The sequence below is a fragment of the Squalius cephalus genome, assembly GCF_949319135.1.
Source record: "Squalius cephalus genome assembly, chromosome: 21".
NCBI lineage: Eukaryota > Metazoa > Chordata > Actinopteri > Cypriniformes > Leuciscidae > Squalius > Squalius cephalus.
In genome coordinates this window covers 24565838-24578826 of record NC_137142.1, presented here as the reverse complement: position 1 = coordinate 24578826, position 12989 = coordinate 24565838, and the positions used below count along the sequence as shown (strand labels likewise).

Sequence of the window (12989 nt, the reverse complement as noted above, 5' to 3'; positions counted from 1 at the left end):
ACGGCAATTCGTACGAATTCATACAACTTCACTCGTACGAATTCGTACAATTTTTGCTAAATCGTACATATTTTACGTATGAATTCTTATGAATGACCTACCCCTGACCCCACCCCTACACCTACCCATCACTGGGGTTTAGACAAATTGTACAAATTCATACGATTTCGTACAAATTAGCCACCTTTTACTCACTCGTACGAATTGGTCGTGAGATAGCGCTGGTCATTCTGATCTGACTACTTGAATCAAATCGATCAAACAATTACACTAAGGGTCGACACATGATTGACTTGAAACTAAGATCACTACCAACTAGCATGACTTCTTTGAGCATCACCTGAGATTAGAATCAACAAATCCAGATTGATAACATGCACTTGACAAAATGTTTGATAGATGTGGTATTTTGCATGGCACTGCTTAAAATGAATAATAGAAAAATCTAATCTGATAAAGAATGCCAGTGGATAGCAATATTTTTAAAAAAAAGAGAGATAAGAGGTCTGGTTATAAATGTGTTTGAATGCTCTGGAGGAGGCTAGGTGATAAGCAGGGAATTTAAATGCTTTGCTTATCAAGCTTTCATTGGCGCTTCATTTTGAAGGGGAGTTTCAACAGTCATATCACACTTGTGGTGGCTTGAGCTCTTGCTTGTATTCAGAACTCATGCTGTGGTCAGGTTATGCGACATGTTGGAGTGAATGTACTATGGCCTCAACAGCCTTGTTTTTCTCCCTGCATGCTGTATACATTGAAAGAATTTATACAGCATCTACAGAGCTGCCAACACTCACGCATTCACCGTGAGACTCACGCGATTGAGACTTTTCACACTCTCTCACGCCACACATCCATTTTCTCACGCACAGAAAAATCACGAAGCAAAGAGAACACAAACCGACATCATTGTCATCATTCAAGTATGATCAATTGCAAGATTGTCACAAATATAGAGGGATTATATAAACCCAATTAAAAGTTTCACAAGGTGTTTAGGACATAAGTGTTAGCAACAAAATTAGAAAAGATCATTAATTGACATGAAATATAGTTATGTTATACATCATTCATTCATACATACATATAATGATTGATAGATAGATAGATAGATAGATAGATAGATAGATAGATAGATAGATAGATAGATAGATAGATAGATAGATAGATAGATAGATAGATAGATAGATAGATAGATAGATAGATATTTCTTCTCTTCCTTTGAAACCGAATAACTGATTTCTTGCTGCAATCGCTGCATCAGAAGAGAAGTGGAGCATCTCTTACTATTGTAAGAGGATTACAATAGTATAAATGAAGTTCCAAGTGCCCAACCAAAGGGATCACTAATCGCCATAATGGTGACTAACAACATTTTAGGAAAATCAACATAAATTTATGAAGTCACCCTATGTGATGTTCTCTCAAAATTTTCAGTTGTATTAAAATTTCAACATTCAAGATGACTTTGGGAAATGAGTGAATGCAAACAGAGAAAAATAACTGCAGAAGTGGAGGAAATTAGTGAAAAGTCCATTTAAGATTTCCCCCGCCTCAAAAATCACACTCAAACCAATCAATTAATCTTAACTTGGGTTTTCTGAGTAAACAAAGCATAGTATGTGAATAGTACAGATTACTAGATTTTTACAATTAAGTTAAGACCGTAAGTAGAGTTAACTAAAACGTGTTAGTTAGAATCACTGTTGGATTTTACAGTGAATGAAAGTGAGTGTTCACCAGAAATTGGTTATCAACATTCTTCAAAATATCTTCTTAAAGACGAAAATCAAGCTTTTAATGTTTTTTGTATGTCTATGTGGTGTTTTTAATACGCTTTAAGACAAAGTCTCGCGTATACTAAATGAAGCAAGGATGTAGTTACATTCAAGCTATTTTAAAGCAAGAAGATTTTTTTCAAGAAAAAAAAAAAACGTTTAAATATGTCATTTTGTGTGATACTCACCATGTGCCTACTTTCATGCTTTATGTTTGTAGAGAACTTTCTTTGAGCTTATCCCCTATGGTTACCAAATAAAGAGAAAAAGGAAACATGTCACAACCTTATGTCAGTATGTCATGGCATTTAGCTATTTGTGTTTACGCTGTAATAGAGAGTAAGTTGCTGTGGCTGGGTAGATTTGAGCAAAGCTGCTAAAAAGGCAAGATGAGTGACTTAATTTCTATCGTATGTTCTCTGTTGGATTCCACTGTTGGATCTTTGATTTATGTTGTGGAATAGTCATCTCATTTTATTCGCCTCTCGTCACATCTGCCGGCAGCCGCTGATATTGCATGTTAAAAGTTAAAAGAACACCTGTCACAGGCTTGAAGCTGATGGCAACATAAACACGAGTGCATGCACAGCTTGTCACGGCAGTCAAGCTGCTAGAAGAGGCCCTTACACTTCTTCAGGAAGGAAAGAGAGGAATTAGCTTTCCATCCATCTCCTCTCGTTTTTCGAAATGAGGTGGTTCACCTGAAGGTGAACATAAGAACTCGAGACAAGTCAAGCTATCTTTTATTTTCAGGTTTGCTGACACCAGAATGTAAATTATTTAAGGAGGCCATGCAGGCTGATAAAAAAACAGAGGAAGCGAGGTCTCAAAGTCAACACACAATCGTGTAGGCCTATGCAAATTATTTGCAGTACACATAAGGCTGGAATACACTATGTGACTTTTAAAGTCTGTACAGATTTTAAAACACTAGGCATCATACACTTGCCTGCTATGAAAATGACTGCATAGAAACACTGGGCATCATACACTAAACGAGATTCCAGCGACAAGCAATTTGTCTGTCCACACCAGATGCGATGCGACTACGAGATGCGACAAAATCAATCAAAAATCACAGCCAATCAGAACAACATGTGGGCAGGCACACGTGGCAAGTGCACAGCACCAGAGATTAATCTTGATGCCATTCGCAAGGAAATGGATAAGTACATAATCAAATTCACATTACACCGTTTAAACATTATTAAAAATGCATACTGAGTTACTAAAACATTCTTCGTCATAGAATACACATGTTTGCTCAGTTTGGACGTTCTTGTTTCCATTTGTTTCATTTCATAATTGACATAACATAGACTTTAAGGCAAGACAGCATTACTAGCTATTCAATGATAGTTGCTAGTAAAGGTCTTGGGACTGTGCATGTTCTTAATTTCTACGCATTCAATAAACAACTTATAATTACAGGGACATATTATTGAATAATAAAGACTTATTTCCACGCAGTTCCATGCACAACACTAAGTTTTGACCTCCAAACTCTCTTACCATAGTGCATGATTTTTTAAACTAATACATTGACATTGACAATTGCATCACATCACCAGCTCCATATGTGTGGATTTCTAACTGGCTCAGTAGCTCACCTACAGTAGTTCAGCATTGAAACACGAGTCATGATAAAAGTGTCTATTTATCTCACTTTTGCTTTTTTTTAACGTTATTGGTTAGTTTAAGGTAACGTTATCGGTAGGGTTTAGTGTTGGTGGTACGTTATTTTCCACCAGACATTTCATTTACCAACTACCATAAAATGTACAACAACCAATATAATAAAATGTTGACAGACTCTCATTCATCTGTTTTAGATAAAACAGATCTCACTTTTGGCGCTACTCACTGAACAATTTACTTTGAAAGTGTTTCGAAAAGTGTAAGAAGCAACTTAATTTTATTTTGCTGAAATGTCGCCACAGACATATATTTCCAGTGATCCTGGGTTAAAAAAGGGGGCCCATTTCCCCAAATCACGTTATGTATCAGTTCTTCAACACATATAATGATCTTAATTACTTTCTGCTTTTTTCCTGTTATCCTCTAACTTTCATCAACGGAGGATAGTGCATATGCCATCGTCTGAAACTAGACAGCCAACATGAAATCAGACCCTCTCTTGGCAATGATAATAAGTGCTATTCAATCATCTCAGAGACAAAGTTATTGCTGAACCAAAGCGGTCAAGACAAAAAAAAAAAGGCTGAATAATATGGAGAGGGATAATCATTTTACACAGAAATTGAAGCGCAAATATTGTATTATCATAAGTCAATTGCCATTTACACTGAGGTATGTAAGTCAATATTCTAATACTTATAATCTGATAGCACAAACTCAAATATATTAAAAAAAGAAAAGTATATTAATATAAACTTTTTCTGGGTTTCATGCTACCAATTTTAATAACTCTACACAGTCTAGGCACACACTAAAAACTGACCTATTCATTTTTCTCTCATTCATGTTAACCACACAGAGAAAGGCCAGTGACAGAGAAGCCTGAGATGTTCTTAGAGTCACACTCTTGTCTACATTATACTGCCAGGTTGACCAACTACAGAGAAAATGGCTCTCTGAGAGCACTTCAGAGTACCTGCACCCTCTCACAGTTCTCTTCACTCAATTCAGCAGATCACAGCAGGTGAATGCTAGCCTCTGTGCTAACGATAATGGATACTTCACTACTGCGCTGTCAGGCTCATTGGATGATGCAGTGGGGATCTGTGATAATGATAGTTTAAACAGAACAAGTTGTTGTGATGTCCATAGGTCTTTGCTTGAGTAAAATTTTGGGGCCTGGGGAATGGTTTGGCACGTTAAATATATTTTCACTGCAAATCGATTGCATCTTTTTGTGTGCATGTTGAAATTGGCCACAGGTATGATCATGTACAAAATGGTCAAAGGTTACAAGAGGGAAATCCATAGTTTCAGCTTTGTTTGAGTGCCAGGAAATTGGCTTTCTCAAATGTCAAATCTTCAATGTAAATCAATGCCCTCCCAGTGCTTTTAAAAGTTTGGTACATACGGTAAGCCACTTCGTACTTTGAACAAACACTACCTCACTTCCTGCCTCTTTTAATTATGTGTCCTATAATTCAAACTCTCCAAATATTGTCAATTAAGACATATACAGTACACAAAGCTTAGTCTAATTTGCTGCTATAGCCTATGAGTTGCTATTTTGCCGGAGTGCTTCAGATAATCACAACATGCTGGTATTCATGAAAAACAGTGTGATTGCTAGTGTGAAATTGCTATTATACAACAGTAATATTGAGAAAATTTCCTTTTAGAAGCAGTATTTCCAGATATTTTGGAAATATGTGTTTTAAAGCTAAGTTTTTAATATAACTTCAACAAAGCAAAAGCAGCATCCAATTCCACACTCCCCCGAGCAACACACGGTAGTGTTGACATTTTCCCAAACGAATCAGTGTTTTTAACGTATCGGTCAAGGGCATGATTCACTGACTCACTCATAAAGACTGTTCCTTGTTTTGTTCCTGACTGAATCAGCATTTTTCGGCAATCGGTTGAATAATTCAATGACTAGCTCAGTTTCGTTTCTGAATGAATTAGCGAGTTTAAACGAATCAGTTGAGAAACTGGTTCAAATGACTCGCTTATAAAGAATCACTTGTTTCTGGCAAAACAATGTAACCTAAAAAAAGACTTATTAAAATACTGTATATATTGTATTATGGTCATTTGATGCTTGCTGTTGCTCATAGAACTTCAGTGTGGATGATTTGTGGAGTAATGCAGCAAATAAAATATCTTCAAAAATTTCCATATGCACTAAGGTTATTTGCCTCTCTTTGGATAAAATAGAAACAGCTGTAAACATAACATGATCAAACACAGCAGCTTGATCTAAATCTCAAAACGCCTATGTGAGTAGCATGGAAACATACTCCAGATCTCATTCCTTTTAATTAAAGGTTCTCATGATAAACTATCAGGTTGCTTTAATTAGTATTTATGCATGTTGCTTCTGTACTGTTGTCTGTTACGTTTCCCATTATGAAATTATAAACTCCATAAATGGGTTCACATAGTTCTCTAGTTGTGATAAACATGCTGAAGCCTAATCATTAGCGGTGCATAGTTAAATGTGCATGTTCTTCTCACATTCTGGAAGAATCTGACAGCTGGAGGCTTGGTATTTATATTTATCTGTGCCTGTAAAGCTTAGTTAGAATGATCTACACCTCCTTCCAGCATCCCGTCCCCCTCCCATATTTGTTCCTGCTAATTAATGACTGTGGTGCTAATTAAAAGCCGTGCAACACTCAATACATTCTGAGTCCTTGAGAAATATTAACATTTTCATTTGCAGGTCTCAGAGACTAATGAATATTCAATTGCAAAATTTTCAAGGAAAATTATAGGTTTGGGAGGAACATGAAAGTGACAGAAAGACATATAGGCCTATATTATGCAGTAAAAAGGGATTTCACTCTGGGAGTCCTGTAACATGACAAAACCTCATGGAGTAAAGAAAAAAGAACAGAACAATAGAAATAAAAGGTTTGACCATAGCCTATTCAATTCAAAGACATTGGCATGCTTTGTCGAGAAGCATTTCAATTTTTCATGTTATAATACAAACGAAACACTCTGCCATGGAAGACAATGTGCACGAGAGAAAAGAAAAGCTTTGCATGAAAGAAAGGCCTCCGCTTCAACTGTATGCTGAGCAACAGGAAGCTTCCTACTGCGTTAAACATGTGTCATTTTTACACATAAATCAAGCCTGTGAACAAAATGTCTGCGCTGGGCTAGATAAAAGGGGAGAAGCAGCCCAAATGTGGTCTCTTGGGCACAGTTCCACACCTCCACCTCTTTCCATCCACTCCCCACATTTTAATTGCTACTGTTTGCCAATTGCCACAGCTCATACTGTGCCCATAATGACTGTTCCTCACAATGCTGCCATAGCACTTGATCTCTTTTTTAATGATCCTCCTCCTGTAAATTTGTACTGTTCTAGTGTCTTATCTCACAGATCTTTTTCAGCTCTGCTTGCCTGTGGACACATTAATTGGGGAGTGATTAATTGACGACAGATACTTCAGGCATGACCTATGTAAAGCGCACAGTCACTCATTTGCACTGCTGATTTGATTACTGACTATATAGCTCCTTGTGTGCAATTAGTGTAAAATCTTTACCGGTGATGTTTATGACAGTTACATTCAATTAGTCGTATGTAGATTTGCACTATAGAGTGAGGGATGATGATTGTTAACATCAGATTGGACTAGGGTGTAAAAATTCTATGACTGTTTTTAGTAATAGGAAACATGAGCAGAACAAATTTCTCTGTAAATCATTTGGAAAATCATGCCTATGTTAATGGGCATGTTGACAGTTTATGTAAGATTAGTTTTATAGACAATTCACATAGAAAATTGTTCTGCTTGTGTTTTAATGAGGCAATGCTTATTTTTTGCTGGTACTCTTAAGATTTGCAGTTTTGACTGGGAAAAGACAATTATTCAAATGTATTCAGAATTATTCAGTTTCATCAGTTTTCTGTTTTACTTCTGGTAATAAGGAAAAAAAGTGAACAATACAGAATGAAAGTCTGCTCCATGAACACAGAAACACATTATTTGTAACAGTGCTTAATTTGTACACGACAAAAAGAAAGACAGTTACACTGAAAATAATTCACTTAGGAGAATTCACGGCTTGGGAAATGTTGTGAAGTATTCAAGTTGGTTCAGCCAGGACTTGACAGACGGTCAAGTCTGTGGGGATTAATCCTGCAGGTTACATCGTTACACCAGTAGGTGGTGACCAGTGCCTGTCTTTATGAGTAATTGAATCATTTATTCAACTGATTCATTCACAACACTGATTAATTGTGGAACAATACAAGTGGCTGTCTTTATGAGTGAATAATTCAATTTTCATTCAGCTGATTCATTCAACACACTGATTCAATCAAGGATAAAACACCACTATGTACTACTGTTTGTGCAAAGTGTCTACTATGGCTTAATTTTGGAACTGTTGTCAATGGCGGAGAAAAAAACAGACGAAGAGATTCTGTCGAAGGGCGTTTTCATACCTTCCTCATTTGGATGATTTATTTTTTCCGGTACCTGGCATGTTTTTTTCCCTTAGTTTGGACTGTTTCTTCATAAGTGAATACAGCAATAATGCTCGGATTCACACCAAAGAAATCGGCCTAAGATTACCTGAACGAGGTTGATATTGAAAACGAACTCTGGAGCAGGTCATGTAATAAAAAAAGCAGTTTGAACCAACGGACCGACAAACCAAGTATCATAATTCATATTGGGAAATATGTTACGTAAAAATCAGCAGTGTCTGATTCTCTGGGTGACTACATTACTTGAAAATCAAAGAGCACCTATTTCCATTGCTCTTCTCTTGAAACATGAGGTGCATTGCAAGAAAGCTGTCCTGATGAAGCCTTTATTCTTGCTATAAATATTACAATTTAAGTCCCTGTTTTGGAATAAAGCAAACAATCTACAGGTGTGAAAACACCTAAGATGTTCTTGTTATTATTATTCGTGCTGATTCTTTTTTAGAAGCCTCACAAAATACAAAGAGAAAGCTGCTGAGCCACCCAAAGGCGTTATCTTTATTTATGTTGTCTTTTAAAATGTATTGTTTTCAGTTGGGAACTTGGGAACATACAGTATAAGCAATATGCAGCATTAAATTGAGTACTTGATCCTCTGTAAAAGGATGAAATGTGCTGTATAGCCAACAAAGGCTTATGTTATCTGTTGAGGCTTGTGCGCATGGCATATGCATATGCTCTGTTTGTGCCATTTAGAGCCAGGGACATTTTTCTTTGTCACATTGCTCTCCTGGCTCAACCAGTTGAAAGCAGGATTAGCCTCCAGTGTCTTTGAAAAGTCAAGAAGTGAGGGAAAAATGAGGATAAAGTGATGACAGGATGGAGAGAGAGCGAGGAAGAGCGAGAAACACATGGGCAGTTACATGAGCAAGAGAGCTGGAGAGAGAGAGCTAACAGCTTGGCTGGGAGGGACATGGCATGCATATTTCATATATAAAAGACAAGCATTTCATTTCCATATTTAGTGAACACTGAGAAGACTTATTTGAGCAGTCAGGGCTTTGTTGAAATAGAAAATCTGCAAACTCACTGTGCCCATGTATTTCCAAATCAATCTACAGCCATCTGCAACTGATGCGTGACATGGCACGTCTGGATCTCCCATCTGATTTCCTGAAAACCCTTGAACATTTTTCACTGTGATTGGCTTATCTATGTCTAGGTGTTTTATTGTTATGAGATGCACAGGGACCATCCTGGCCCCTGAAAAGTGTTTAATTAGAGTGGTGGGGTGACCTAGTGGTTTAAAAGAATATTTCAAGTTCAATACAAGTTAAGCGCAAACAACAATGTTATTAACCACAAAAAAAATAATTTCCTCAAATCTGGATTACAATAAAGATTTGCAACCAGTTATTTTGATATAATTCAAATCTGATCATAAAATGTATTAATATTTTAGTTAGTTTATTAATATTTTTAATTAGGTTTTTTTTTTTTTTTCAATTTTCATTTTATTGTATTATTTCTGTTTAGCTTATTATTTTATTTCAGTTCAGTCATTTTAGTATTTCAACTTCCTTTAACTTATTTATTAGTATTGCCAAGACAATATTTCAAATTTTCATTTTTTTTTGTCTAACATTTGTTTTAGTTTATTTCAGCTTTAATTCAAATAACAAATACCATTTTTATTAGCTTTAGTTGTAGTTAACAATAACAACATTGCTTACAATCGAAGTGAATGAGGACAATCCAGTAACTACAACTAAAACTAATAAAAATTGTAATAATCCAATAATTACATAAAAATGTTAAATGTTAAAATACTCACTTGTTTCAATAGTGAAGCTAAAAGGTTGCTGCTTTTATCCCGACAAGGAACAAGCCAATCACGGCTCTTAACCCCATGGAAACTGTCCCTAAATACATTGCTTTAGATAAAAAATCTGTTAAATCACTTTTTACTAACTGTGGCTTTCTTTTTTTCCAAATCAGATGTAAAGAGGGTTTCCAGGGCATTCGCTGTGACCAGTTCCTGCCCAAGACTGATTCCATCCTGTCCGACCCAAGTGAGTGTTCTTGCATTTTGCTTTAATGAATCAGATTCATGTAAACACATACATTTTTTTTTACTTTGCAATGTATACATTTAACAGGAAATCCACATGGATATGTATTATACAGCCCTTTTATGTTGTTTTGAAATGAATGTACAGGGTCACTGATGTGAATAGAGAGAAATGGCTGTATAACTTTCAGCTTCTAACCCAAATGAATGCTTAACCTCTGTGGACCATAATGCATTTATGCATTCATTTGCCAATAACAACAAGGCTTTGCAGTTTGCAGTCTTACAGACACTGTTGTCATAGAAACCTTGTCATTACCAAAGTATCATAACATTTTCATATTTTTCTGACATGAACAGATATCTAGATTTTCCCACCCACTCAGCTAATGGCCGTATATTCACACGCTTCTACCAAACCTGAATGTTTCTTTTCTGAATGATGTATACCATTTTCTGGCAATGGCATTGTGTGCTTGCATGCATACAGTGCTGTACATTATGCTTGTGTGTGGGGTGGGTGGGGTGTATGAAAATGTTTGTGGGTAAAAAAAATGTTTGGTCCCCATGAGGTTAACAGCCAATAAATCATACAAAAGGGTATTTTTTGAAAATTAAAAAATGCAGAGTGTGGATGTACAGTATGTATATGTATGTGCTTTGCATTCTGAGCTGGTGGGATCGCCTTCATTTTTCACGAATTACCACATGCACACTGCAAATTCTTGAGCAGCGCATTTTATTATCCTTTAAAACAAAATGCCACTGATAGATCTGTATGAGAATGTCGATAAACAGAACCCCTCATAATCATGCTCTCTCTCTCTCTCTCACACACACACACACAGGGTTTCCATGTTCATGTTTTATGGGGGCTTTCCATAGACGTAATTATTTTATACTGTACAAACTACTGTATTCCCCTAACCCTAAACCTACCCATCACAGAAAACTATTCCCACATATCACATGATTATTTATATACAGTGCTATGCATAAGTTTAGACACCCATGCTAAAGTTGACTAAAAAGAGGAATAAAAAATCATCTTTTGGAAATTGAACTTAATGCCTTAATTAAAAAAATTAGGAAAAATCCAACCTTTAAGGACACCAATTTTCTTTGTGAATGAATAATATATCGTAAATAAATAAATGTTCTTCCTTAAAATACAGGGTGCATAAGTCTGGACACCCCTATGTTAAATTCCCATAGAGGCAGGCAGATTTTTATTTTTAAAGGCCAGTTACTTCATGGATCCAGGATACTATGCATCCTGATAAAGTTCCCTTGGCATTAATTAAGGCATTAAGTTCAATTTCCAAAAGATGATTTTTTATTCCTCTTTTTAGTCAACTTTAGCATGGGTGTCTAAACTTATGCATAGCACTGTATCTATGATGGATGGATGGATGGATGGATGGATGGATGGATGGATGGATGGATGGATGGATGGATGGATGGATGGATGGATGGATGGATGGATGGATGGATGGATGGATGGATGGATGGATGGATGGATGGATGGATGGATGGATGGATGGATGGATTTTATTTTAACTTTATTTCAAATCAGTCTTATATTATGCAGAAATTGAGTGCATACACTGAAAACAGTGTGAAAACAGAAAGGTGAGATTACTCTAAGAATGGATTGCACCCATTGATATATAGCACATTACATGGGCTTTCTGCGTTTCTTTTAGCTGCCAATTCACTAAGGGGATGAACAGTACACATTTGCCCAGAAAATCTGCATGGGACAATTCCTCATTTTTGTAGACCCGATTTTGAGGATGTGGAAGATGCAGCAGACAACCACTGACATACTTTACTAGAACAATACATCATCACAACACCACTGCGATCCAATTCCAAAAACCTTATTCACATACAGTACAAAGGAAGCAAGTTTGTGTTGAAAAGAATGACAATGACTTGATTTAAATATTTATGTTGTAGCCCTTTTAAACAAAATTGGGGATGTTTTGTGAATAATACATGTTTTTTGGCTGGGGTGCACACCCAACAAAGTCCTTCCATGGCCTGATACGGCATTGTTCATAAGCATAGCATTTTGTTCGGTTCTGTTTCTGTTTCTTCTACTTCACTTGAAGGTCAATGAACAAGACTATAATCTTCTGAATGGCACCCTGATGAAGTTTGGCACAGATTTGCACTATAAGTTTGCCACGTCTTAGCCACTTATCATTTTTGGCACAAGACAAGGAGCCACCTATTGGACATACGAAAAATAGAATTAAGCACAGCAGAGTAACCAATTTCAGACATGTCACAACAGCAAATTGTGAATAATGAGCTTACCACTCAATTCAGACAATAATAGCTCTGTTGGAGGAGAATTTAGCACCCTGTCAAATGGCTATTGTGGAATAAAAGCCACACACATATTTTATGTTGCGCAACTACACAACACATTGATTATACATGTGACCCTCTACATACAGGTCACAAATATACTGTATGATACTGTGCTTTTACGCCTCTAAAATTTCTGTAATCTCACTGGTATCCCTTCTGTTTAGATGGCACTCTTGCCTGTTTTGATTCACATGATCCACATCAGAAAAAATTATACCAGCTTTCAGTGTTTAAAGTTTGAGATGCCAGTAATGGGTTCACTGACAGGACAGGCACACACAGCCAAAGTCTCACCGCCGCTCTTAAAAACAACATTCACAGAGGACAGGGACATCCAGGGTCACTTTGTCCTTGAGTTAGACGGGCATGGCTTTCATCACACATCTCTCGACCTTATTTCCTTTCCAATGTTTCTCTATCCCTCTAACCTCTGTTTGATCATCTTCAATGGGAAAATTACAACCGTTACTGTACAAAATTAATTTAGTCATAATTTAAATATATATATATATATATATATATATATATATACACACAGTGGGGAGAACAAGTATTTGATACACTGCCGATTTTGCAGGTTTTCCCACTTACAAAGCATGTAGAAGTCTGTATTTTTTATCGTAGGTACTCTTCAAGAGAAAGTATCAAGAGAAACTATAGGGCTGCACGA

The 12989-nt window shown here is 36.4% G+C and overlaps 1 protein-coding gene across 2 annotated transcripts in view; it reads left to right on the top strand.

Annotated features, from left to right (window-relative positions):
- nrg3a (neuregulin 3a) overlaps positions 1–12989 on the top strand; it is a 314521-nt gene that overhangs the window by 249057 nt on the left and 52475 nt on the right. For both annotated transcript variants that reach the window (XM_079854769.1, XM_079854770.1), the window contains one exon: positions 9865–9938. In XM_079854769.1, coding sequence (XP_079710895.1) covers positions 9865–9938 — 74 coding nt within the window. The remainder of the gene's footprint in view (positions 1–9864; positions 9939–12989) is intronic.